The sequence below is a fragment of the Mesocricetus auratus genome, unplaced genomic scaffold (genome assembly GCF_017639785.1).
Source record: "Mesocricetus auratus isolate SY011 unplaced genomic scaffold, BCM_Maur_2.0 Super-Scaffold_100676, whole genome shotgun sequence".
NCBI classification, from domain to species: Eukaryota; Metazoa; Chordata; class Mammalia; order Rodentia; family Cricetidae; genus Mesocricetus; species Mesocricetus auratus.
The window spans coordinates 149,466,612-149,494,429 of record NW_024429266.1 but is presented as its reverse complement, the minus strand read 5'-3'; the positions used below and the strand labels follow the sequence as shown (position 1 = coordinate 149,494,429).

The 27,818-nt window shown below is 48.8% G+C and overlaps 1 protein-coding gene across 1 annotated transcript; it reads left to right on the top strand.

Moving 5' to 3' along the window:
* Positions 1-97: 97 nt before the first annotated feature.
* Positions 98-22,281, top strand: Rab43 (RAB43, member RAS oncogene family). Its single transcript, XM_040737251.1, has 3 exons — positions 98-530; positions 16,822-17,005; positions 19,053-22,281. Exons 1-3 carry the CDS (start codon positions 333-335, stop codon positions 19,301-19,303), a joined length of 633 nt encoding a protein of 210 aa, XP_040593185.1. The 5' UTR covers positions 98-332; the 3' UTR covers positions 19,304-22,281.
* Positions 22,282-27,818: the final 5,537 nt, after the last annotated feature.

The following is a 27,818-nucleotide window of genomic DNA, read 5'->3' as shown; positions in this document are numbered from 1 at the left end:
TCCCAGCGGCCGGAGATGGGCGGTGCTGGGGAAGCAGGGAGGCTCGCCCCGCCCTGAAGGCGGCGCACGAGCGGGCCTGAGGTAGCCCTGGGCCGGCGCAGCACCGACGGCTGGCAGCGCTCTGCGGAGGGCCGGGCGCTGCGCTCCCGGGCGGAGCCGAGTCCGCGGGGCTCCGGGGCGGGGCGGGGCCGTCGATCGGTCCGCGCCGCTGGTTCAGGTGCTGCGGAGGCTCCACGTAGTCAGGCGGCCGGCCGGCTGGGGCGCACCGACCTCGGCCCGTTGCTGTCGTAAGCCCAAGTCGGGCCCCTGCGTCCCAGGTCTCCCACGGAGCCATGGCGGGCCCGGGCCCGGGGGATCAGGACGAGCACTACGATTTCCTGTTCAAGCTGGTGTTGGTGGGCGACGCGAGCGTGGGCAAGACGTGCGTGGTGCAGCGCTTCAAGACCGGCGTCTTCTCCGCGCGTCAGGGCAGCACCATCGGCGTCGACTTCACCATGAAGACGCTGGAGATCCAGGGCAAGCGGGTCAAGGTGGGAGGCGGCGCGGCCCGCTCGCTGCTTTGCTCCCGGCGGGTGGTTCCTGGCCAGTCCTTCAGTTTCCCCTTCTGAAACGGGCCTGGGCCTTGATGTCCATTCGCACTGGGTCCGGGTCCGAAAGCACCGAAAGCACTCAGGGAGTGGTGACAGTAGGCGTCCAGAGCGTGGAGGAGGAAGCCCCCCTGCCCTGCTCACGGCGTGGGGGACTACTCCGAAATAACTTGCGGTGGAGGGCAACCTGCGGGCCGGTCCGTGAGCGCCGCGCATGCCGGGACAGACCCTTCCCTGCGCGGCCCTCTGGGGAGCACTCAGCCAGATAACGACATCCCCGTGACCAGGAGGGACCAGGAAGTAGTGGCCGCTAGGACCGGAGGGCCAAAAGTTTTTGTCAGAATTTCCCCCTTGGCCACGCCTCCTTGCAGTCTCTTTTCTGGACCTGGTGGTGGAACTCGACTCCACCAGGGCCAGCGTGGGGTGGGGGTGGGGGCCTCCCCAGCTGGGGTTTGATAGAAACCGAAAACTTTACAGATACCGGAAGGTGGGGGAGAGAACCAAACTTTGGCAGTGACCCCAGCAGAAACAGCAGGATGTGGTTGCCACAATGTCCTGGCAATGATTTGATAAATAATATTTGCGATGAATGAAATCAGTTTCTTAACCTAGGTGTCTGCCCTCCCTAACAGTAGCATCCTGGACAGGACACAGCATTGTTCTTGCTTACAGTAACTTTCCCTCAGTAGCTTTCCCGGCTTGCACCCGACAGAAGTCCTTTGCCATTTTTCTTGGTTTCAACTTCACAAGGATCTTCAAGCCCAGCGTTAAATAGTACTGGGTGGGGGTTGCCCCGTGTTTTCAGGAAGTGAAGCCCGGGGATGGGATTCTCTTCACCCAGTTGCTCCCGTGGCTTTGTTTATTTGGGTGACTGTAGGCCTGCCCTCTGTTGCCCTTGGCTGGGATACTTAGCTCTTTGTTTCTATAAAGTTGGGATAATTTCTGGGTGTTGCCTCTCTCTTGTCCCATCGTGTAGAAAAAAAGCAAGTCAATCATTCTTATGACCACTGTGCCTGTAGAGATTTGCCTGCAAGGTTTTAAGTAGTCTTGGGTGTTGGTATATTTTGGTTTCTGTGAGGTGGGAAAGGGCCAGGTGCAGGAAGGCTCTTTAGCCATTCTGGACCATCCCTTTGGAGCAGGTGGCCAGGGAAGGGCTGACATGGGTGGAGTGTGTTCATGGTCAGGTTTGTACCCTCTGATAATGCCAGCAGTCAACAAAGTGCAATGTGAAAATAGAAGCAGAAGGAACATGTTTCCCTTTTGGAAAGCTCTTGGCCTGTGTCGTGTGTGTGTGTGTGTGTGTGTGTGTGTGTGTGTGTGTGTGTGTGTGTGTGTGTATCCCGGTGCTGACTGGTCAAGGAGGGGGCATTATTCCTGTTTACCTGTGGAGATAACCCGTACCTAGTGCAGCCCTAGGTGGACTGTGCGCTTGAACTTAGGTTATGAGGTTATGCAATATAGTACCGTGCAGCTTGTTATTTCTTTTCCTTATGGTCACTTCAGATTTTCCTCTTAGGAGGCAGCCTTGTGGGCCTGTGAGTGGCAGAGCTGTGTATGTGTGTTGGTTGTTCTTTCTAGAAGCTATTGTGAGGCAGCTAACGGGTGTGTTCTATAGACTGGAGGGCATTGTCACTGTTAATTCTCTTTGTGGTACTAGGGATTGAGCTTAGGGCTCAGTGTATACGCCCTACCAGTAAGTCTGTCTCCCACAGACTGATCTGGGCTTTGTAAGAGTTTGAGGAACTCTTAGAGACAGGCCACCTGCTGTTCCAGCTCCTCTGAAGTGGAAGTACCCTGGAGTGAGTTGGGAAGGCCAAGAAGGCAGAGACTTTCCTTCCCAACAGGTCAGAGCAAAACCATCTTACTCAGTTCTGTGTCAGCTGTCAGAGCAAAACCATTTTTATTCAGCTCTGTCTTTCAGTTTTACTTACTTGTTTAGACTTCTTCTAAAATGGAGATTTGAAAATAACAGCCAGTCAGGTTTTTTCTTCTTTTTTTCTATAGTCATTTCCCATGACAACCACTATCCTGCTTGCAGAGATGGGCCTGTCTGTCTCTCCAGCCCCGCTCTCTAACCTCCTTAGTCCTCTTCAGACTTGCCGAGATTGTTCCTGCCTTACCTCCTGCTCATCTTTCCCCACTTCTTGTCATAGTGTGTCCTCAGACCCCTGTGTCACGGACATTTTATTATGGGTTCTACCATGAATACTGCCTTCCCACAGGGTCCTCCTCTGCCCTCCCAGGTCTTTCCCCGCTGTGGTCTATGTGCTAATAGCATTCACGCAGACATGAACTTACCTGGGTTGTTTGTGTCTTCCTGTTGAAGATAAGCTCCTTAAGGACACACAGATCCAGCTGGCCAGTGTCAGACACATGCTGTTCAGCATATGCCTGTTTACTGGTTAATATTTATAGAGGAAGCTGGAGCCAAGAAAAGTGAAGTAGCTGGCTTACCCGAGGTCTCTTATAAGTCAGGGGCAAAACCAGGATTTGAACTCTGGATTTGACTGGCTTCTGGGTACAGTGTTCACTTTCTGATTCCTTCTGGGCCTGGAAAGGTGGCCCCAAAGTTCTGAAGCTGATGACACCATGAACCATCACACTGAGAACAGAATGTGCTTTTGGGCCTTTCCCTCTGGTTTTTGCAAGACAGACCCCGAGTAGTCTAGTCTGGCCTCCATCTCACCATGTAGTTGAGGATACTCTTGAACTCTTGCTCTACTTCCCAAGTGCCGGGACCACAGGTGTACCACCACAACCAGTTTTTATACTTAGGAATCTTATAAATGCTTTTAATAATAAGAGTTGGCACTAGACCATTTCAGGGTGTTTATCAGCTAGTGGGTACATTGAGATAGTCCTACTTGGGGGTGGTCAGATGACTCAGCAAGTAGAAGTCCTGGCTGCCTAAGTTTGATCCTGGATCCCAGGGTGCAAGGTAAGAATTGACTCCTGAAAGTTGACCCCTGACCTCCACACACGTGCCTTGGCATGTGTGTACTTCTGTATATGTGTGCATGTTCGACACACACATCATATATAGACATAGAATAAAGTAAAAATAAATAGCCCAATCAGATCAGACAAGCTGCTGTCAAAGTTTACAAGCCTTTTTTTTTTTTTTTTGGTCTTTTTGAGACAGGGGTTCTCTGTATTGCTTTGGAGGCTGGCCTGGAACTCACTCTGTAGACCAGGCTGGCCTGGAACTCACAGAGATCCGCCTGCCTCTGCCTCCCGAGTGCTGGGATTAAAGGCGTGCGCCACCAATGCCTGGTTTACAAGCCTTTTAAAACAGTCATTTGAGGTGTCCTGGATGTGTTTGACTGTAGGTCTGAGGACTGGGTGTAGCACATGCATCTGAATGCCTTTTGTGTTTCTGATCAAAGAGTCTGAATAAGAACACCAGGCCTAGTTGAGCGTTGGTGGCACACTCTACCTTTAATCCCAGCACTTGGGAGGCAGAGGCAGGTGGATCTCTGTGAGTTCAAGGCCATCCTGGTCTGCAAAGTGAGCAACAGGACAGGTTCCAAAGCAATATGGAGAAACCCTGTCTCCAAAAACCAAAAATCAAACAAACAAAAAACCCCACCAGGTGTCTGAAGGGACTAATGACTGACCACTCATCTACTTGTGAAGGTTATTGAAAAACTGAACATGCTTGAAAACATTTAAAATTTCCCTGGCTTTTTTTAAAATTATGTTTTAAAATTTTATTTATTATTATTATTAGTGTATGTATGTATGTGCACTTGTGCAACAGTAAGCTTGTGGAGGTCTCTCCTTCATTGTGTGGGTCCTGTGAATTGAACGCAGGTTGCCAGGCTTGGCAGCAAGCATCTTTATTCATTGCGCTATCTTGCTGGCCCTTCCTAGCTTTTCTTTCCTTTTTTTTTTTTTTTTTTGAGAGGTGATCTATTCATATGGTTCATACTGCAAAATTTATTTCAAAGACTTAAAGGATACCTAGGGAAGTTCCTTACACCTTTGGCCCTCAAGCTACCCTGAACCCAATAAGCAGAAAACAATTAGTACTACCCATTTCTTTCTTATCCTCCAGGACATATTATAAATAAAGCCAAAATGTATAATGCAAACAAGCAAAAGGGTTTGTCTAATCGTTGCTTTTGTTGCCATGTTCTTCTAGATGACCAGGGATGGAAGCTTGCCTCTCCTCCAGCTCTCCCTGCTCCCTGCTATGCCTCCTAGGAAAGCCCAGCTCCAAACCCCGACTCCATTCCCACTGCTTCTTCCTTCCTTTATGTGGGCAACACAAAGGCCTGTTATGTAAACTTAGTTTTGCAGATCACTAGGCACACAGTCCCCAAGTAAGAAGCCTATACATGGCTTCACCAGGCCCTCTGGCTACTTGATACACTTCCATATCTCTCTGTCTCTTCTGATTTTTCAAGACAGTGTCTCCGTATAGCCCTGGTGTTCTAAAAATTGCTCTGTAGGCCAGGGTGGCCTTGAACTCACAGATATGTCTGCCTCTGCCTCCTGCGTGCTGGGGTCAAAGGTGTCTGCCACCGCTGCCTGGCTTCCACAACTCTTCTTCATGGAATCTGTGCCTTTGGACCAGGACTTCCAGCTCACTGTCCTTGACTAGCTGTTCTCTGCTTCATAGATGCAATTTGTTTCATAGCTGCTCCTGTTACTTCCAAAGTAGGGGTAGGGAGGATTAAAAGGGTGTGTGTGTGTGTGTGTGTGTGTGTGTGTGTTTCAGTGCTTGTGATGGAACCCATGACCCATGCACTACAGACAAGTGCTCTCCTACTAAGCTGCACAAACCCGGGATTTTCGTGTTTGCCTTCCCAGTTCTTCCAGTCTAGGACCTGGCTTTTGGTCTGTGCATTTCCTATTTGGATAAAATCAATTTGACTTTTTGGTTCTGCTCAGAATAGAAAAAGGACTGTTAGATAAGAGATGTTCTGGGTCACAGTGATTGTCTGAAGAAATCTGTTCTTGATACCAATGGTCACCATGCTCATTGTAAACTAAACTAAACCTTGCCTCCTGAGGATTCTTACTGTCCTTAGGCAGTGCTCATGTGGGAAGAGAGAGAGAGGGCTCGCTCCACAACCGCAGAGGCAAGCTAACCCTCAGGTCAGCGCACATTACCTTGGGTGTATGATGGCACCTCTTCTAACTAGCTGTGTCTAAGATGCCTGTCCAACTTTTACCCTAGTGGATCCTCAGCAGAATGGGAAGTGATGGTTTGTAAGTACCTGAGAGAGGAAGTGGCGTGGGGAGTCAGGAAGGGTGGAGCTACCGCCTACTTGACCTCCCTACCTCTCTTTCCTTTCCCTTTTGTTATTTTGATAACTTGTGATTCTTCTGCCTCCACCTCCCAAGTGCTGTCATTTTGGGTGTCAGATGCCACATCTGGCTCCCATGTGACTTCTTGGGGTACTTGGGGCCTGAGGAGGAGCACACTTGTATATGTGTGTCTTAATCAATTTCACCACTTTCCTCATTCATCCCTCCGTCTGATCTTTGCAGCCACCCTTGTGGATGTCTCCATTGTACAAAGGGAGGAAAGGGAGCCTGGATGAGGCAAGTCTTGACCCGGAGCTTAGCCTTTCGGTCCCTAGTCTGGAGCATTGTTGCCTTGTAGTGTTATGCCCTCTGCCACTGGCAGCAAGCACACAGAGAGGTGGGGATCAGTGTCAGATCTGGTCCTGGGGCCAGCGAGCTGACTCAGTGGGTAAAGGTGCTTGCTACCTAGCCTGACAACCTGAGTTTAGTCCCTGGTACCCACATGGTGGAAGGAAATAATTAATTCCTGAAAGTTGTTCTCTGACCTCCACCCTTGTTGCGTGGTACACATGTGCTCTCCTCCCCCAAAGAAGTGTTATTTAAAAGTTTAAAAAGTAAGCTGGGTAGTGGTGGCGCACGCCTTTAATTCCAGCACTTGGGAGGCAGAGGCAGGAGGATCTCTGTGAGTTCAAAGCCAATCTGGTCTACAGAATGAATTCCAGGACAGCCAGGACTACACAGAAAAACCCTGTCTTGAAAAACAAAATTAAAAGAATCCGGTTATCATGAATCATTTGTATTGTACGTTTTAGCTAGCGGTATTGTTTCAACATTGTAAAACCGGGTGCTTATTGTAAACAAATCCTTGTTAATTCAGATGAATTGAGTAGTGTTGAAAATGACCACTGCGAATAAGAGAGAAAACTTGTCTTCTAGACTAATGTTTGAATACAAAATGCTTTATTCATATTGCAATAGAAACCAACCAAATCCTACTAGATAAAGAACCTCTAACCCGCTTTGAGTTCATGAGTAAGAACCTTTGTCATTAGTAGCTTCTTAGATACCATTTAATATCTTCTCTTTTTTTGTTGTCATTGTATGAGACTGGGTCTCATTATGTAACCTGACTGGCCTGTACTTGCTGTACAGCCCGGGGTAGCTTTAAGTTTGGAACAATCCTTCTATGTTAAGAGCTGGGATTACAAACTTGCCCACACCTGGCCCCTTCTACCCTTAATTGTCTCACTTTGTCTTGGAGACCTCCCCTTCCTGGATGGAAAAAGGGAGAGCCAACCCTCAGTGTGATGTTTGGGACGTGGTTCTTTTGTTTATAGTGCTGGGGATCGAACCCAAGGTCCTACACAGGGCTTTACCACTGAGCTGTATGTTCAGTCCTCTTTTTTTTTTTCTTTTAATTTAACTTTAGTTTTTGTTTTGTAGGGCTGGCTGACCTAGAATTTACTCTGTAGCTTGGGCCGACCTCAGTGTTGTGGTTCTCCTCTCTCAACCTTCTAGATGCTGATGTGAGCCATCGTATTGGCACCAGGCTGCGCTTTGGACCGTAGAACTGCAAGCACAGTGGCAGGCCCTAGTGGCCTGAGCCTCTTTATAATCATCAGGTCCACCCCTGAAACCTGCCAAGAGAGAAAGTGCCAGGTTACAGGAAAGATTCTGGATGTAGAGTGTCACAGCTGATTGAACATTCAGAGCCACTATTTCAAGGAACCAACCCTGAAAGGAATAACACCCATCAAAACATTTAGGTTCTACGTGGTGATGTCAAAAATTCAGTCATATCTTTGTTTTTCCTCTAATTATGTATGTGTATATATGTACATATATCTATTATATATATTTACACACACATACGTGTGTGTGTGTGTGTGTGTGTGTGTGTGTGTGTGTTTGAGATAGGGTCTTACTATGTAGCCCTGACTGACCTGGCACTGGCTATGTAGGTAAGCTTTATTTTTGAGATAGGATCTATATTGACTAACTTGATTTGGTACTGTGTTCAAGGGATTGTTCTGCTTCAGCCCTAGGTAGCTGGGATTAAAGACATGGGTCACTGTAGCTGTCCTAACAGTTCTTATTTGGGACGGCATCACTGTGACCATGAACACATGTAAAAGCCTCTGAAGATGCATGCTTTTCAGGTCTGATTGTACAGACCTTCGATCTCAGCTTTTCATAAGCCTCAGGCGAAAGGGTTGCAAGTTCAAAGCCTGTCTGGGCAGCTAAGTGTCTCAAAAACCAACCAGTGGTAGCCTGTGAGAAGGCGCAGTGGTTAAAAGGGCTTGCCGCCATGCAAGACGGCCAGAGTTTGATCTCTAGGACCCACATGACGGAACAAAGAACTTACTCTTGAAAGCTGTTCTGACCTCTGTGTGCACATCCCTTTCCTGCACACAAGAATAAATAAAATGTAATAAAAAACAAAGCAAGAAATTAAACAACCCGTTGAACAAACAAAACCAGTTCTAGGGGTAAGGATAGCTAGCTCATTGCCAGAGTGTGTGTTTGCCCAGTATGCCTGCCCTGGGTTCCATTCCCAGCACTGTAAAAAGGAAAAATAGTCAGGTGGTTCACTTTAGATTAGGAGCATACCTAGGTCCTGAAGATACATCTGACATGTGGTAGGCTGTGAGAGGCTTTTACTAAATAAGTCTCTTTTTTTTTTCCCTGAGACAGTCTATTATGTAACTATGGTTGTCTAGGAACTCTCTGTGTAGACCAGTCTGGCTTTGAACTCAGAGAGATCCACCTGTCACTGCCTTCCAATTGTTGGGATTAAAGATTTGTGCCACGGGCTGGAGAGATGGCTCAGAGGTTAAGAGCACTGACTGCTCTTCCAGGAGTCCTGAGTTCGATTCCCAGCAACCACATGGTGGCTCACAACCATCTACAATTCAATTTGGTGCCCTCTTCTGGCATGTAGGAAGAACAGTGTATATGTAATAAATAAATAAATCTTAAAAATAAATATGTAATAAATAAATAAATATATTAAAAAGAAAAGGAGGAAAATATTGAAAAAAAAAAAAGATTTGTGCCACCATCATGCCTATCTCTCTTTTTTGTTTTTGTTTTTGTTTTTTTTGTTTTTTTGTTTCTCTGTGGCATTGGAGGCTGTCTTAGAACTAGCTCTTGTAGACCAGGCTGGTCTCAAACTCACAGTGCCACCACTGCCTGGCCACGCCTGACTCTTTTTAAAAAGATTTATTTTTGTTTTATGTGTGTCAATGCTTACCTGCATGTATGTGTACCATGTGCGTGCTTGGTATCTGTGGAAGCTAGAAGGGTGTTAGAGCCCTTAGAACTGGAGTGGCAGACAGTTGTGAGCAGCATTGTGGGTACTGGGAATTGAACCTGGTCCTCTGAAAGGGTCACCTTTCCAGCCCATTTTAGTTTTTTGAAGTGACTGCTTTTTAAGGAGACTAAGTACATCTTGACTTGAGAGACCCACCAGTTGGGCCTCCAGCCCACAGGCATGGGTTAGTTTTTCATTACTAACAGAGTGCCTAAATAAAGTCAACATAAAAAGGAGTAATGGCTTATTTTGGGTCACAGTTTTAGAGATATTTAACTTGGCTGCTTTGGGCTGCTAAACTCTTATTTGGGAGCCGGTAGCTGAGGAAGACTAGAGAAAGAGAGATCTTAGTACTCCTTCCAAATCATGTTTCCAGTGATCCAACTTCCTTCTCCCAGGTTCCACTTTCTAAAAGTTTAACCACCTATCCTTAGTGCCACAGGCTGGTCACCAGTTATTTAACACATGGGCCTTTGGGAATGCCTAATATTCAAATTTTAACAGAGTAGGGTGAGTCCCTGGCTGTGGTTGACTGTCTATGAGGATGTTGAACGACTCCTGAAAGAAGTCTTGCCATTTAACACTAAACAACCACTTGATTGCCATTATTGTGGCCGAGGAGGATAGAAACTGGGTGAGCTTTTGGTGCAAGGGAACAAACACAAGGCCTAACATAAGTAAACACAAGTTCTTCCACCAGCTCCCAAATTACTTTATTAAAATGTAGTTTCACAATGCTGAGAATTGAACATAGGGCCCCATATATACTAAGCAAAAACGCTACCACTGACCTAAATTCCCAGCACAATAATTTTTAATTTGCTTATTTTTTCTGAGACAGGGTTTCTCTGTGTAACACTAGCTGTCCTGGAATTTGCTTTGTAGACCAGACTGGCCTTAAACTCAGAGATCCACCCAGCACAGTATTTTTTAAAGTTAGAAATATCCTTTGTAGGGTGCTGGAGAGGTGACTCAGAGGTTAAGAGCACTGGCTGTTCTTCCAGAGATCCTGAGTTCAATTCCCAGCAACCACATGTTGGCTCACAACCATCTATAGTGAGATCTGGTGCCCTCTTTTGGCCTGCAGGCATACATGCAGACAGAACACCGTATATGTAATAAATAAGTAAATCTTAAGAAAAAAGAAACATTCTTTGTATAGTTTCAATGAAAAACTGAATTTTTTTCTTCTTATATATACTGATTTCATGGCCAAAACAATAAATTACAGTTGTCAGAATAAAAATCAGTTTGGTAGCTATGGGTTGTTAATATCTTCTATGTTTATATTTAGGTGAAATATGTAGAAAAAATAAAAATTTTAAGAAGTACATGATAATTGTGTGAAATACATCGAAGAAACCACACAGAAAATTAATTTTATTATTGAAGTGCCAGAGTAAATGCTTCAGTGTAAACTCCTAACTCTGTAGTTCTGACTTTACTTCTTGGTGTGTTGAGAGCCACGGCCTTGGTTGGGCTAGCTCCCTTGGTAGAATCTGTGCCTGGCCTGTTCAAGGCCCAGGGTTCCATTCCGAGCACTGAAGGGAAAGAAATACTTCCAGGGTTTCAAGCTGACTATTGCTGGACTGATAGGTCGGTTGAAATAGGAGTGACAGGGAAGAGATATGGAACCTGGCAGGTCCTCTGGGATTCATTGTGTTTGTTGCAGAGGTTGGGACTAAAACTGACGTCTTGTGACTGGCTCATGGTTTGTTCATGGGTTCGAAAAGCACCTGCCTTCTCTCCGAGTCCAGGCTCTGAAGAGGAAAAGGCTCAGTGGAAGCCGTCTCTGTTCCTCATGCCCAGAGCATGAAGCAGCCCACCTTGTCTAGGGTCATGGAGACAGGAGGGTTGAGGGAGACACTGAAAAATGGATGAGTATCCTAAGGAGGAGGGACAGAAGGGGCTTCAGATGCCATGGTCATATGTATGTCAGACCATGGAGTCACTGTAAGAGGTGCGGGCACAGCTTGAGAATGGGGAGAGATGAGGCCATGGGTGAGCCCCCAGGCTAGGCTGATTCTGTTGGTATCATGTCCACTGTGTTCTGAGGACAGCAGGAAACAAAGTGGTCAGCTTTTGTCTGGGAGGCTGCCTGGCACTGCTCTGAGTTGATGCGGTGGCTAAGGAGGAGGACAGATGGACCCAAGACTGAGCTGAGACCCCAAGCTGGTGGCGCACGCCTTTAATCCCAACACTGGGAGGCAGAGGCAGGAGGATCTCTGTGAGTTCCAGGCCAGTTCTGGTCTACAGAGCGAGTTCCAGGACAGCCTCCAAAACAATACAGAGAAACCCTGTCTCGAAAACAAACAAACCAAAAAGAATGCTGTTTTTGTCACAAAGGGCTCTCCTGATAGGCACAACCACCTGGGAATTTATAATCTCCTCTGCTGGGTGCTGTCCTGGTCATGGTGCTCACCTGACCTGGGCCAGGTGCCTGGCAGGCATCTTGTGGTCCAGGCTCACCCCTTGGTGCTGAGCTTCCAGGAAGGGAGGAAGGGGTATGTTAGGAGCAGTCAGCCCTTTGTAAGAAACTGAGGCAGAACTTGTTTGCCAAAGGCAAACATATCAAGAACATTCAGGCAAGGGTTTGATTCTTGTGGGAGATGTAACTTACTGAGGAAATTTGCTGAAAAAGCTTTCCATATGCTGTGGGAGCCTTGCACACAGCAGGGAGCTAGGGCTTCAGGCTTGAAACAGACTAGGTGTAAAGAGTAATCTTGCGGCTGGACATGTAGGTCAGTTGGTAGAGTGCTTGCCCAGCATGCGTGAAGCCGGGGGTTCTGTTCCCTGTTTTGCATATAACTAGGATGGTGGTGGCACATGCTTGTAATCTCAAGACTCAGGTGATGGAGACAGGAGGATTAGAAGTTCAAGGTCCTTTTTGGCTTCATAGAGGGCTTGAGGCCAGCCTGATATATGAGATCCTATCTCAGGAAGATTGATCTTGGAGTGATAGATGGGAAATGCTGACCACTCTGGGCACCCTGTTGAGTTCTGCCTGTCTGGATTCAAGGCATCATGGACCTGTCTCTTAGTGTGGTTGTGAGTGGACTGATGCTATCCAGAGTGTGATGAACAACCCTGCAGACAGCTGGCAGGGCTGCCCTGTGACATGGGCAAATGCTACTTTGCATTGCCACAGACTCCCATGCAGGAGATACATTACAGCAAGGGAATAGTATACAAGATACAGTACTTTCTGATGCTCACTTGACCAACCGTGTTGAGGGAGGGGGAGCAATTCTGGGTCCAGGGGCTGTCAACATCCCTCTGATACTGACTCCTCTTAATTCCTCTTTGCCTCCAGTAGATACCCACAGGTCACTGTGTTTTCACTTTTCTTGTCCTCAATCAGATCAAGACTTGCCTGTGGGCACTGGGCTAGAGTCAAACACTGTTAAATACAGTTAACGCACTATCAACGGTAACGATAGACCTTTATTATAAGCACACTTTTTTTTTTTTTTTTTTTTTTTTGGTTTTTCGAGACAGGGTTTCTCTGTGGCTTTGGAAGCTGTCCTGGAACTCACTTTGTAGACCAGGCTGGCCTCGAACTCACAGAGATCCGCCTGCCTCTGCCTCCCGAGTGCTGGGATTAAAGGCGTGCGCCACCAACGCCCGGCTTATAAGCACACTTTTATAATGCTTATTTTTCCTTTAAATAAGTTAAGATTTGATGGCTAATGTGATTTGACAGCATTAAAGCTTTTCCTGGTACCCTGGTTACCTTGAACATAGGATTATTAGCCAAGTAGTGGTCTCTGATTGGCCTCATGGCTCCCATGCTGGTTTGAACACTGCATGGATTCCTTGAGGAAACTAAACAGCAGCCGCAGCTGCTGGCTGCCCAAGCAGAGCTCCACCTCCAAAGGCATCAGCCATCTTGACTGCTTCATACTGCTTGTCCTCGACGTCTGCCGTCACAAGCTTGCTGAACTCTGGCAGTCATTTCACTCAGGACAGAAGGGATACCTCTGGGAGCTCAGCAGGAGACCTGTGACTGAGACTTGTTTGAAGGACCACACCATGATGGCGCAGTACCCTGGCACAGCACCTTCCTGGCTATTTAAGAAGGCAGTCAGTTCACTACTCTCGGCTGTGGGCCCCCACCCTCTTGTAGTATGCCCCGGGGCTGTGGCATTAGGTCAAATGAAAGGCTTCTCCTGAAGTGTCTTTGCTTCCCTACTTGTGATCATTATTATTACTAAAGTGGACTGAAAGAGGTGAGAGAGAACCAGAGGCTGTGGCAGCAGTGACAGCAGCAGCAGCTGCTGCTGCGGTGGTGACAAGGGGGGTGGCTGAAGAGTCCCTGGAATGAGAGTAGAGATGGCAGACAAAGGGGTCAGAGAGCCAGAGGTGAAGGAAGATAGAAGGGTTTTGAAGAACCATGGGTGAGAAACTGATGCCTCCAGTTGCTTGACGATGAGGAGCTACCAAGTCTTTTTCTTTTTAAAAAGATTTTATTTATTCTGTCTGCACACCAGAAGAGGGCACCAGATCTCATTATAGATGGTTGTGAGCCACCATGTGGGTGCTGGGAATTGAACTCAGGACCTCTGGAAGAGCAGCCAGTGCAATTTGCCTCTGAGCTATCTCTCCAGCCCTGAGCTCCAAGTCTTAAGGACTAGGGGTCCTAGACACATTTGGCCTGAGAACTGAGACACCAACTACTGTAGACACTAAGGCTCCCGATATTGAGGTTTTTTCAGGAGTATAGGAGACTGAGGGTTACAGTAGCTGCCTCATGGCTCCTGGTGATTAAAACCCAGAGCAGTGAGCCTCCAACCTCAGGACCTGGAGACATAAGCCATGTCTACTAAAGCCCAGAGCAACAGCTTGAGCTGTGAGGCTGTTATTCCAGCCCAGGGGCATGGGGGGGGGTTGGGGGAGACCCTCAGCACTGGAAGAGCTTTCATCACCTACTCCCAGTTTTTACCCAGAGAGCAGAAGGGCCACAGACAGCAGAGTGAACTTGCCCACCTGCTGCACTTCCCTTGGAGTGACTGCTCCTGTCACCGCAGAACCCTGCAGAACCCCATCTAAGCTCTTCCCTAGAGGACAACACAGCAGAGGCTGTGTTGGAGGAGGAGCTTCAAACCCTACCTTCTGGTTTGACTCATGTCCCAAGACATCATAAAAAATAGCTCAGGAACTTGTATTTGGGTCAGTCTGACCATCTCAGTTTTTGCCTTGAGAACTGACTTTTCCAAGGTTCTCTCATCTAATACAAAGAAGCCTGGAACTTTCCACTGTCTGCTTACTCAGGATAGATTCCATTTCCATTGGGAGGGACAGGACAGAACAGGGCACAGGTCTTAGAACTGAACTTCCAGAGATGCTTTTAACTTAAACGACAGGGTTGGTTTACTGTATTCATGTGACTTACTCCATGGGACTATAAACCACGAATCCCTGGAAAGCAGCTTACAGCCCTCTGCTTTTGGTGTGTGTGCTTGTGTGTGTGTGTGTGTGTGTGTGTGTGTGTGTGTGTGTTGTGTGCATGCATGTGTGTGTGTGGTGGTGTGGTGAGTGTGTGTGTATGGTGTGTATGTGTGTGTATGTTGCTGGATCTCATGCTCCCTGCCTAGCTCCTAAAGTCATCTTGATGTAGGATACCTGAGTAAAATAAACAATGCTGTCTATGGTGTGAGCTGTTTGAGAGGTAGGAATGTGAAGGCAATAAGAGTTCTGCCCAGGATTGGAGCATGCGTATCAGGAAGAGCTACCCTAAAGTGATAAAGGATGGGCAGAAGAGTCTACCTGCTAAAAGGTAGTTCTGCCTGTCCTGAAAGGGCCTGGTGATGCAGACGATACTGCTCACCATGGTTCCTGGAGACTTGTGGGCCAGCACAGGCTAGGAGTCATTAACTGCGGAGTTTAAAAGAGAACAGGAGCCCCACTCCCACTAAGAATGGTGATTCTCAGTCTTCCCATTACAGGGTCAAAGAAGGGACTGAACTCCCCTGCCCAACCCTGCTTGGTGGCAGAGGAGGGGCAATGTGTTTTTTTGTGCGTGTGTGCTCTGGGAGCCCATTTTTGTCTTTACTGGTACTCTGAAGTGCTTGAGCCCACAGTTGCTCATGGACACAACTCTAGGTATCAGTAGCCTGGAGAATTTCTCCAAAATTCTAAAGGTCTAGTGCAGGCTGAGAAGGCTTGCTGGGAAGGACTGAGAAGCAGGTGGTGCCAGCAGAGAGTGCAGAACCAAGTCCTACTGGGCCGTGTGTAGGGACTGGTGTCAATGTGGTAGGGATTAGTGTTAGCTTGCGAGGGACTAGTGTCAGCATGGTATTCTTGGCAGTTTTGGCCGATTTGTGTACTCTGTGCAGTGGAAAAACCTTTCAGCTTTCATAACGCTCAAACTGACCTACTGTCCAAAAAGAAAGAAAGACAAAGAAATTGGGGTGAGGGAGTAGATGGGGCTCTCTGTGGAGGTGATGAGTCTGTGTCTATTAGAATGAAAAAGGAAGTGATCATTCAGGACAAAAGCCTTGCTACTATCATCTAGTAACTCAGGAAGCCTAGATTTAATTAATGGCTTTTTTGTTTTGTTTTTGTCAGTTAGGCTGTGATCTACTACAGTTTATGTTTCTTCTGTTTGGGATTTTTTTGATTTCCTTAGATTTTAAAATCAGTATCTTTTATCAAATATAGAGATTTGTTGGCCATTTGTTCTTTGATTATTCCTGGCAAGAATCATCATATGTACAATACCCATGCCCAGCAGGTGCCTACCATAGGGCACTGACATTTGTTAAATGAAGAAATAAATGGTGGAGAAAGACCATATGCTCCATGCTTTGGCCAAGGTAGATAAGGAGGAACCTACTGCCCCAATCTAGCCTCACCACCAGCTGTAGAACATTAGGAGATCCAGTACTGTACAGCTTGGATGTAGTGAGCTTGCTGCAGAAAAGACCCAAATGTGTATCCAGCCTGACCTGAGCGCACCCTTGGAGCCAGTTCCTTACCTGCAAACTCTGGTGGTCAGCGGCTGTAAACCAGGGATTAGGGGAGAGCCGGTCCATGGCAGACTCTTGAGGGCCCTAGAGTTGTGAGACAAGCTACTCCCACCCGCTTCTCTTTTCTTCCTCATACTGGACTCCTGAGTTGCTTTCTTTTCTCTCTCTATTTTGTGTGTGTGTGCACAGGAAGAATGGGATGTCCTGCTGTTACTCGCCATCTACTCCTTTTGTGACAGGATCTCTCCCCGAGCCTCGGGTTTAAGTTTTCTTGGCTAGGCTAACCGCCAGCAGGCTTCAGTGACCTTGTTGCTGTCCACTTAGAGCTGAGGTTACCAGTGTGCACAGGATCCTGGTTTGTTATGTGAGTGCTGGGATCCAAACTCTGGTCCTTTGGATTGCACAGCAATGGCTCTGAACCTCTGAACCATCCCCTCAGCCCTGAGCTGCTTTTTTTTTTTTTGAGGCAGGGTTCTTTGTGCATTTTTGGAGCCTGTCCTAGAGCTGCCTGCCTCCCGAGTGCTGGGACGAAGGTGTGTGCCTGCACTGCCTGGCCCGAGTTCCTTTCTAAGACTTGCAGAGGACTGTTGCTGTGAGCCGCCGTTAGGCCAGTGGACTCACTGTTCTGGGCATGGGTCTGTGGGGCTGCCCTTCCTGCCCCTGTGACATGTGTCACTGGGTTGACTCCTTTCTTCAGCTACAGATTTGGGACACAGCTGGCCAGGAGAGGTTCCGAACCATCACACAGAGCTACTACCGCAGTGCCAATGGGGCCATCCTGGCCTATGACATCACCAAGAGGAGCACCTTCTTGTCAGTGCCTCACTGGATTGAGGATGTGAGGAAGTATGCGGGCTCCAACATTGTGCAGCTGCTGATTGGTGAGCTAGGGATGGTGGCTGGAGGGGCCTGGGAACGGGTCTTACCTTTGCCTTTTTTCTTTTCCAGTACAAGGCAAGCCTGCCTTGGGAGGGGCTGAGCTTGGCCAGGAAAGGAGCCAGAGTTGAACCAGGAACTTGCAGTCAGTTTAAAAGTTGGACTCAAAATTGAGATTAGAAGGCAAGAGGGTGCTGGAGTTTGCTTTGCAGTTCCTGTGTGTTCTGGGCCAGTCGCTCAGGCTCTAAGGCATGGTGTTTCTGCAGACAGCACTGCTTCTCCTGCTCAGAGGAAGCAATGCGGCTGGTTTGCTGCTCATTGCTTGAGCATGGAGCTAGCATGCACGAGGCTATAGGTTTCACCGCCAGCACTGCAGAGGAAAAAGGTAATAAAAAGAAAACAAGATGAGAGGCCGTGGAGTAAGAACTTCTCCTTTGCGTTTTAAAATTACATTGACTAGTGTGCATGCTCACATGTGTACATAGCAGTGCATGTGTAGGGATCAGATGACAAACTTGCTAGAGTCAATTCTCTCCTTTTACCAGTGGGTTCTGGGAACTGAATTCAGGTTACTAGACTTGGCAACAAGTGTCTTTACCCACTGAGCTCTCTTGCTGGCCTAGACAATTTAAAAAATCTGTCTTCCTGCCTGCCTGCCTGCCTGCTGTCCATCCGTTCGTCCGTCCATCCATCCATCCATCCATCCATCTGGTGTATGTATATGGGTATACATATGCCAGAGAACATGTGCATAGGCCAAAGGATACCTTCCAGAGTCTGTTTTCTCCTTTTGCCATGTAGGTACTGGAGATTGAACTCAGGTTACCTAGTTTAACAGTAAGCACCTCCACCCACTGAGCCATCTTGCCAGCTGAGAACAAGAGTTTTAAAATACTAATCCCAGCACTTGGGAGGCAGAGGGAAGTGGACCTCTGAGTTTGAGGCTAGCCTGATCTACAGAGATAGTTCCAGGACAGCTAGGGTTACACAGAGAAACTGGGTCTTGAAAAAGAACAAAACAAACATGAAAAAGAGCTTTAAAATAAAAAAGGCAGCCTGACTTGGTGGCTATACTTGTCCTAGCTCTCAAGAGGCTGAGGGGCAGGAGAATTGCTTTAGCTAACAGTTTCAAGTCTGGTCTGGGCAACTTAGTGAGAACTCTTTATTTTTTTATTCTTTGGATTTTTGAGACAAGGTTTCTTGGTATAACCCAGGATGTTCTGGAACTCACTCAGTAGACCACTGATCTTGAACTCAGAGATCGCATGTTTCTTGTGGCACTGCTGCCCGGCTAGAACTGTTTTTTAAAAATTGTTAAAATATGCTGGGTGTGATGGTGCGTGCCTCTATTCCTAGCATTCAGGAGGCAGAAGCAAACAGATCTCTGAGTTCAGAGCCAGGCTGGTCTACGTACTGAATTCTAGTCCAGCCATGGCTACTCAGTAAGAAAACAAAGATAGGGGATGGAGAGATGGCTCAGTGGCTTTGAGCACTTCCCAGTGACCTGAGTTTTCCCAACACCTTCATTTTGGCTCACAGCTATCTGTAATTTCAGGGGATATGGTATGTTCTGGTCTTTGTGGCTGCCAGGCACACGCATGGTTCACAGACAAACATGCAGGCAAAACACCCACACACATAACATTTTTAAAAGGTTAAAACAAACAACAACAACAACAACAAAAAAGGTTAAAACAAAAAGGACTATTTTAAGCTAGGAGGCAGTGATACATACCTTTAATCACAGCACTCAGGAGGCAGAGGCAGGCAGATCCCTGTGAGTTCAAGGCCAGCCTGGCTTACAGAACCAGTTCCAGGACAGCCAGAGTTACACAGAGAAACCTTATCTTGAAAAACAAGACAAAACAAAACAAAAAACCACCACAACCAACAAAGGACTATTTTAAGACCGGCCAGTTACCACACCCAGCAGTGTACCTGGAGCTGGTGGAGGGGACATGCTCTGGGACTCTTGGTGTGGCTCTGCTGGCTAGAACTGTGCTGGTCTGGTACCTTGGGCCTTACCATGCTCTACCTGGCCTTTCTTGACAGGGAACAAGTCAGACCTTGCCGATTTCCGGGAGGTCCCTCTGACTGAGGCGCAGAGCCTGGCCGAGCACTATGACATCCTGTGTGCCATCGAGACCTCTGCCAAGGACTCCAGCAATGTGGAGGAGGCCTTCACCAGAGTGGCCACTGAACTCATCATGAGGCATGGAGGCCCCCTGTTCAGTGAGAAGAGCACCGACCGCATCCAGCTGGACAGCAAGGACGTTACGGAGAGCTGGGGCTGTGGGTGCTGACTGGGGAGGCAGGGCAGGCATGCCAAGACCTCCCCACCTCCTTTGTCTGCAGCCTGTGAAGCCCCACCATTCAGAGCCAGCCCTCCAGGGCACTGGCTTCTCTAGAGGGATTCTGCACCCCTGGCCTGGATGCTGGGTAGAAAGGGAGAAGCAGGGTGTCCTGAGCAGAAGGCCATTGGCTAGGGCAGGTTGTGGATCATCCTTGCCAGCCAGCATCCACTCCCTCCATGTTCTTCACATTCCAGGACTAGCCTGAGCCTTCCAGCATAGACTACAGTGGGGAATGGGCTGGCCCTGCTGCCCAGCCCCCGTGTGCTGGTCTTACCGTCTCCTGCCGACTGCTGCTCTCCAGGGATGTGGCTGGTACCCCAGGTTCCTCCAGGTCATTCTCTGGCCTCTAACCAGAGTGTAAAAAGCACATCAATTAGGCCAGCGGACTGGTGCCGAGCCTTGTCCCAGGGAAGCCGGAGCTCACCAGGAGGAAGCAGCGTCTTCCCCTCACTGCCAGCTTGGAGCTCTTCTACGGCTCCCTGGACCTGGCTCGCTCGCTGCCTTACCAAGACCTCTTGGGTTTTTCTGCTTTTTCATGTAGCATCTCATTTTCACTGACACAAGTATAGGGTCACGGCCAGGGGTCCGCTGGGGGCTGTGCTGGCTTGCGGCCCAACATTTTGCCATTCAGGTTGCCGAAGCAGCTAATCTTTCAGTGTGGTGGAGGACTGAGATGGGAAAGGGGACGGTTAAGGAGAAGGATGCAGCTTGTGTGTGTGTGGGGCAGGAGAGTGGGGTGGAGCACACACTGAGCTCACGCCAGGCCCTGGGTTCAGTCCTCAGCACCACAAATGACAACAAAACAGCAACTTCTGCTGTGTCCCAGAGGTGGAGGCTGAGGGCCCTGTAGATGCCAGCCTTTCCTCGTGTGGAGGACACTGCCCCCCCCCCCCCAGTTCAGAGCTAGTTCCCCATGGTCCCGGCCTACCTTACAGTTTCAAAGCAAATCACACAAGTACTTGGTGGCCTGAGACCTGGCCATCCTGTACTCACTGGTCCCTTGCCTGCCTTAACTCAGCTTTCTGCTGAGTCGGAAGGAAAAGTGGGTTCAAGGAGGCAGGTCTGTGCTTTGGTGGGCTCAGGGATCAAAGCAACTAGATGCAGGGATTGAGCCAGGGCATGTTCCTAAGATAGTTTTGCCCTTTCCATGCCCTCCTACCACCTCACACACCCACACAGCAAACTGCTTTTAGACCACAAGGAAGACCACAGCAGCCATGGGGCCTCAGCCATTGGGTCAGGCTCAGTCCAGTCTAATCATGGATCAGGGTTTGTTCCTGCATCTTCCTTCCTGCTGGAACCCTACCCTTGCTTCCCATCTCAAAGATTCTGGTCTGTCAGCAGGGCTTTGCAACAACTCCGTAGCTTAGGCAGACAGAGCTGTGGTGAACTAAATAAACAGGGCTAGACCCACTGACCCCCTTAAGGTAGGCAGCAGCCTGTGGATTAGCTGAGCCTGGTTCTGGTGGGGCGGAAGGTTTCCTGGGTGAACCAGAGCCTGCTCTCAGTGTTGTTCTGGTGTGGATCACTGTGACTGTTCTGGGCAGGAGCTGCAGGTAGCTCAGCATCAGGAAGGTGGGAAAGCCCTGCCATGAGGTCTGCTTGACTGGGTAGAACTGAATAAGCCCTATTTGGTCCAGGAAGCCTTCTTCACTGGTAACTTCATGGCTCACCCAGCAACCAGAAAGATTATTTCTTTTTCCATTCACAGGAAGATCACCTCACTTCCCTTTCACAATCCTGAGGTGCTGAGGCCCTGCCTGTGCCCTTGAGCAGGAGCAGCCCTGCTCTCAGAGTTTAGTCCAGACACCAAAGTCTCCTTGAGCCCTGCACTACCCCCTGCCCTGGTAGCCACTCTGTTCTCACTCTCTGGGTTCCAGGTCCGCTGCCAGGTGCAGGAATGGAAGGCCAGGCCCAGGGCCCTTACCCAGTGTGAATGACCACAGCCTCCACAGCCTTCCCACCTCTCTACTCTGTGTCTGGGGCCTATGTGACCCTCCTCTCCCAAATCTCTCTGCCAACCTGCCTTCTTATCAACAGCACAGAATCCCACAAGTGACCCAGAGGACATCTCTGAGGGGAGATGGCCCCTTCCCAGCCACAGGCCTTATCTTTGGTATCCTAGCAAGGACAAGTTCTTCCCTTGACCCCTGATTCTGTGGCCTGGGAGGGCACGGAGTCCTGAACTGAAGCTGGCTCCTACAGAGAAGCTGCTACCATCCCTTCAGACAGTAGTGCCAAGCTCTGGTCCTCTGCTGAGGTGCGCTCCACTGCAGTGCAGGGCCTTTGTCAGAAGGAACGCTGGGCTTGAGGACCAGAAAACAGGCGAGTGTGTAAGTCAGGAAATAAAACCAGCTGCTTTCTTTTCCCTGGGCAGGCTTGGCTGGCTGCCAGTAGCCCAGGGCCTCTGGGGCAACAGGAGTTTAATCTCTTCCCTTGTTTAAAAGTTACTAAACAGCAGGAACAGGTGGAGGCTGGATGCTGGGGAGGGCAAGGAAGTAGCCACAGAAAGGCTGGGCGGGGCCAGGGTGGCCGCGGCAGGAGAGTGAAAAGGGCTAAGGTCTTGCCCACTAAGGTACCAAGAAGGGACTCATGTCCCTTTGGGTGGAAGTCTGTTCCCAAGGACACAGGCTCCAACTGGGGGGGTGGGGATCTACAGGGAGCCTCTGGTTCACATTGAACTGGTTGCCCTGTCCCAGGATACTGCCAGTGGTGGGCCACTAGCCAAACTTACCCCTGCAGGGCCTGGACAGGCAGAATTGCCAGCTCAAGGATTCCATGTGCATTGGGAAAATTTTCACATTGCCTATTTATGAACATGTAAGTCTTTCTATCAAATCTATTTTTGAAAAATGAAAAGTTGCCTTTCTGGATATGTCACAGAGCCAGTGTACATACAATTCAACCATTAAACATTTCTGTACTGAGTCTGTGCTCAACCTTGGTCCTGTCACCCCTGGGCCCAAAGCCTGCCTGGATGACTGTGTGGAGTCCCTAGTCTGGTCTCCAGGATGGGTGGGTAGGCGGGTACACCTCCTCGCTGTCCTGCCTGGTCTGGAGAAAGAAGCCTGAGTCAGGCCCTGGGCCCTCTGAGCTAGAAGCAGTCAGAGATTAGGCCAGCCCATGGTAGAGAGAGTTGTGGGGAGGGGAGGGGAATCACACCCTGCTTTTTACTGAACATGAAGGACCTCATTCTTTTTTTTTGTTTGTTTGTTTGGATTTACTTGTTTGTTTATTTATTGAGACAGGGTACCCTGTGTAGTTCAGGCTGGCCTCAAACTCAGAGACTCATCTGCTCTGCCTCCTGAGTGCTGGGGTGTTGGGATTAAAGGTGTGTGCCACTGCTGCCTGGTCTAGAGTTAACTTTGTGTGTGTGTGTGTTGTTTTCTGAGATAAGGTTTCTCTGTAGCTTTGGAGTCATGTGTCCTGAAATTTACTCTGTAGACCAGGCTGGCCTGGAACTCACAGAGATCCGCCTGCCTCTGCCTCCCAAGTGCTGGGATTAAAGGTGTGCGCTACCAACACCCCAGCCAGAATTGACATTCTTGCTAGAGTCCAGAAAACAGGAAGAAGCAAAGCTGTGTTCTAAGAGTCCAGATTGCTTGCTACTCTGTTCCCAGCCCAAGAGCAGTTCCAAAAGGTGACAGGTGGCTGGGTGATGAGTGTCAGAATCCGGGTGCCTGACCCACTGGTCCATGAGCTGGTAGCTCACCGAATGATGTGAGCCTATTTCTAGTCACGCATGGGGATTCTCTGCTGATGAAGCTTTCAGACACTTGGTGCAGTCCTGGACTTTGGAGCAAGGAAACAGGTCGGAGGCCACAAGGACTTTTTCTAAGTCCTGAGTTCTCTCCTGAGGCTGACTTGCGCTAGATCTGGGCGGAGTTCTGGGCCTGAGTGTGCAGCTGCCTTCTCCAAGGGTCACCGAAGCTCCACACTAGATCTGTGTTTGCACTCCTGCTAGCACTTCCCTGGAGGTCGTCTGAGGGCAAGGTAGACTGGCTAGACCTCACCTTCCCTGCTCAGAACCTTTCATGACCTCAGGCAGAGAGGAAGCAGACACAGCTGCTGACTCTGCTCACCTCTGACATGGCTCTACCATTCTCTGTGATGTTGCTCCCACGCACCTTCCCCAGCTGTTGAATAGCCCACATGCTTGCTATAGAATGGGCTTCTCTAAGACAGGAGTCCCTGTTCCCTAAGCCTGGGCTGAGTCCATGTACCCGAGGGATAACCACTTCTTCTGATACTGGTCTCCCGGATGCTCCACTATCCTCAGGGTAGGAGGCCTGGGCCTCACTGCCCAGGGCTGTAATCTCAGGAGGTTCCTAATAGGTAGCTAAGACTCAGCTCGTCACTGGGTATCACCATGTGCATCCACATAGGCCAGCTGACAGCTGTCCTCGGCTGACATGGGGGCTGGTGGGACACTCTGCCCTACCTCCATCCCTGATGGCTCGCTGCCCCACGCTGTCTGGTGCTTGGAGAACTTCCTGTATATGGTGCCTGCCCTTCTGTGACTGCTCTCACACAAAGGGCTCTCTTCTATAGTAGATCCAAAGAAACCTGTCTCTCTGAGATAGGATCTCACTATGCAGCTCTCCTGGAACTCACTATGTAGGCCAGGCTGGCCCTCAACTCAGAGATCTTTGTGACTCTGCCTAAGTGCAGGCATTAAAGGTGTGCACTACTATGCCCAACAGAAGTTTGTTTCTTATGATAATAAGTATGTTTGCCTGACTCTGGCCCTCCAGCCTGCGGAATTCTGGGATCCTTTTACCAGGGAAGCCTGAGAGAAGGTGATTGGTATCTAAGAGTGGGGGTGGGGCTAGTGTGCTCCAGCCTTGCTGTTCCTCATGTGGCCTGAGGCTTGTAGTGACTGTTAGCCAGGGACTTGTTCAAAACGTGGAGTCTGTCTCTGTCTCCACCTCAGAGTATTTCCTGATTTTTAAATTTTCTTTGTTTTTATTTTATTATTCTTTAAAGATTTATTTATTTTATTTTTATGTTGTGAGCTTCCTTGTGGTGCTGGGAATTGAATCCAGTTCCACTACAAGAACAATCAGTGCTTGTAAGGGCTGAACTATCACTCCAGTCCCCCCTTTTATTTTATTTTTTTGTTTGTGTGCTTTGTCTGCATGCATGCCTATCTATCACCATGTTCCTGCAGTGTCTGTGGAGGCCGAAAGGGCATAAGATCTCCTGGGACTGGTGTCACAGATAGTTGTGAGTTACCATGTGGGTGCTGAGAATTGAACTTGGGTCCTCTGGAAGGACAGCCAGAGCGCACTTTCTCTCTCTCTCTCTCTCTCTCTCTCTCTCTCTCTCTCTCTCTCTCTCTCTTCTTTTTTTTCTGAGACAGGTTTATCTGTGTATCCTTAACTGTCCTGGAATTCATTCTGTAGACCAGGCTGGCCTCAAACTCACAGAGATCCACCTCTGCCTCCCCAGTGCTGGGATTAAAGGTGGGCGCCACCAACGCCCGGCCCTCTCTCTCTCTCTCTCTCTCTCTCTCTCTCTCTCTCTCTCTCTCTCTCTCTCTCTCTCTCTCTCTCATATTCTTTTCATACAGTATATCTGGATTATAGAACCCTCCCGACCTCCTTTCAGATCCTTCCCACTTCCCCACCCACCCAAACCCATACTCTTTCTTTCTGTCTTAGTAGAATACTAACAGGAATCATCATCATCATCATCACAGTAATAGCTAGAACAGACAAAACAAACAGAAAAAGAGTCAAAGAAAAAACACAAGAAACACATACATATGCTGAGAGACATAAGTTTGCACACAAAGAAAGCTCATAAAAATAAAATAGGAAACTATAATATATAAGCAAAAAAAACCCTGTAAGATGTACCCCCCAAAAAAGATGCCCAGACAAAGCATTATGAAACAGAACCCCTCCCCCCACCTGCTGCTGGGCCTGGTACCTGAACTTAAATGTGGTTTGTGTGCCCATTGAGACTGTTGGGGAAAAAACCCCAAAACTAGTTTTTCCTTTGCCAGGGGTTACTAGCTTCTGGATTAGGGAAGGGAACATTTAGTTTTCCTCTGGGCCCGTGGCTAACCTAGTCTCAGGTCACTGGCCACACAGGCAGTGTTGAGGGTGGTTGCATCCCTAGAGTGGTTTTAATTCCAGTCAGATTGGCTGGCTGCTGCTGCAGGCCTTGTACCACCGTTGCCCTGGCGTATCTTGCAGACAGGAAGCCATTGAAGATCAAAGTGTTTGCAGCTGGGCTGATGTTTGTATCTCTCCTCAGATAGTGTGCAGAGTACCTTCCAGTCCCATGAACACTAGTCAGTATGGGTGAAGGCTGGGTTTCCCTGTGCTCAGTGAGGTACATAGATGTCTTCAGCAGTAGGGCCTTAACCATCAGTTTGTGGAGAGCAACCAATAGCCTTGGCACTAGCCTGGGTTGGTTGGGGATTTCATGAGGCCCCTTTGGCCCACAACTGGACTAGATGTAGCCTATTCCCAGCACTGGAGGTTTCAGTCGATAGAGATGTCTAGTGGGGGCTTTGGATCCCTCATTATTTGGTGATTTCAATTTAGTTTTCTTTCATATACATATGAACCTACTATGTTAGGTTTCCGTGAATTTTAGCTGTCCCTCCCACACGTCCTTCCTTACCCCTCTCTTCCCTTCATTTCCCCCTTTGATCCTACTGCTCCAGCACTTCCTCCCCAAATCCATTGATAACTGTTCTATTTTCCCTTTCCAGGGAGATGTTTTACTCCTCCCTAGTCCCCCAGTGCTCTTAACCACTGAGCCATCTGTCTAGCCACTCAGATTTGTTTGTTTGTTTTGAGGCATAGGCCTGGCTGTCCTGGAACTCACTATGTAGACTGGACTATCCTTGAACTCACATAGATCCACTTGCCTCTGCCCTGTCTCTGCTGGAACTAAAGGCATGTGCCACTGTGCCCACTTCCCTTTGTCTCCATGTGAAGACATTGTAAAAAGGCCCTCACTACATCCTAGTGCAGTACCTTGATCTTGGATTTGCTAGCCTTGTGAGCTGTGAGAAGTCAGTTAAATTATCTAGCATTGTTAGTATTCAGGTATCTGTATTGGCCTGTCCTTGGGGTTCTCACAGGGTACGCCCTCAGCTGCAGCCACTAAGAGTACTGCCTGTGCATATTCTCTATGTTCCCTTTTAAAAGGGCCCCTGCCCACCTCCCATCCTTCTCTGTCTGTCTGTCTGTCTGTCTGTCTGTCTGTCTGTCTCTTCATCTATCTGCCCCTCCCCCTATTTCTCTCTCCTGCTTCTCCTGTCGCCAGAGGCTGGTCTTCCCCATCTTTCCCCTTTTTATGATCCCTTTCCCTAGTTTCAAAAAAAAACCCTCTGCTTGAACCCTGTTGCATGGCATCTTTCTCTCTTGCCCCGCTTTTCTTAAATTGCAACAAGCATCCCACCTTTCCAAGGTTGTGATGCTGGATAATCTGAGATAAACCTGAAATGATCGAGAAGAAGAAAAGGAAAGGGAGATGGCTTTGTCAGTAAAATGCTTGCCATGCAAACATGAGGACCTGAGTCTGAATCCCCCGCAACCACATCAAATGGCAAGCATCGGGGTGTGTGCTTGCAACCCCAGCACCAGAGAGGCAGAGACAGGAAGATCTCTGGGACTTGATGCCAAGTGATCTAGATGAGTGGGTGAGCTCCAGGCTCAGTGAGAGATTCTGATAAAAGAAAAAATAAGGTAGAGAGTAGATGAGAGGAAGACACCAGACATCACCTTCTGGCCTTCGTATACTTGTGGCCGCTCTTGTACGCGCGCGCGTGCGCACACACACACACACACACACACACACGCACGCACGCGCACACGCACGCACGCACGCACGCGCACACACCACCACACAAAAGAAAAAGTGTTTGGTCCTGTGGAAGGAGCCTGGGTGGGTACTGCCTCCTCCGCAGGCACACCCTCAATGCTTAACTTCCTTCATCAGAGCCCTCTCCCTGAAGGTTCTACAGCCTCTCCATAGTGCCATGGACTGGAGCCCAAGCCTTCAATTCATGGGACTTTGGGAGATGTTCAAGATCCTATTTCACCTGATTTGTGGTGAAATTGCAGCTTTGTCTCTGAGACCCTTGGGAATCACATCCTGACTCCCACCGCATGAGACTTGGGGCAGCTGGCAGAGCCAGCTTAGCTAGCAGGGTGAAGGCCCATATGTGCACACCAGAGTGCCAAGAGGGATCAGTAGCAGAATTTTGGTGTAGGAGGATCGAGGATGTTTCCCATGTTGGGACTAGGGGCCTAAGGCCCTGGGACCTGCATATGCTCACAAGATTTCCCTTTCTGTCTTTGAGAGAGGATCTCAATATGCAGCCCTGACTGCCTGGTACTGACAGGGATCCTCCTGCCTCTGCCTTCTGAATGCTGGGATTAAAGGTATTCACTACCATGTCAGGCTTCAGAAGATTTTGATTGATCACTTCTGGTTTGTG

Coding starts and splice junctions, on each gene's coding strand:
- Rab43 (XM_040737251.1), top strand. CDS start 333: ATGGCGGGCCCGGGCCCGGGGGATCAGGACGAGCACTACGATTTCCTG. Junction 531..16,821: donor TCCAGGGCAAGCGGGTCAAG/GTGGGAGGCGGC, acceptor TCCTTTCTTCAG/CTACAGATTTGGGACACAGC. Junction 17,006..19,052: donor CATTGTGCAGCTGCTGATTG/GTGAGCTAGGGA, acceptor CTTTCTTGACAG/GGAACAAGTCAGACCTTGCC.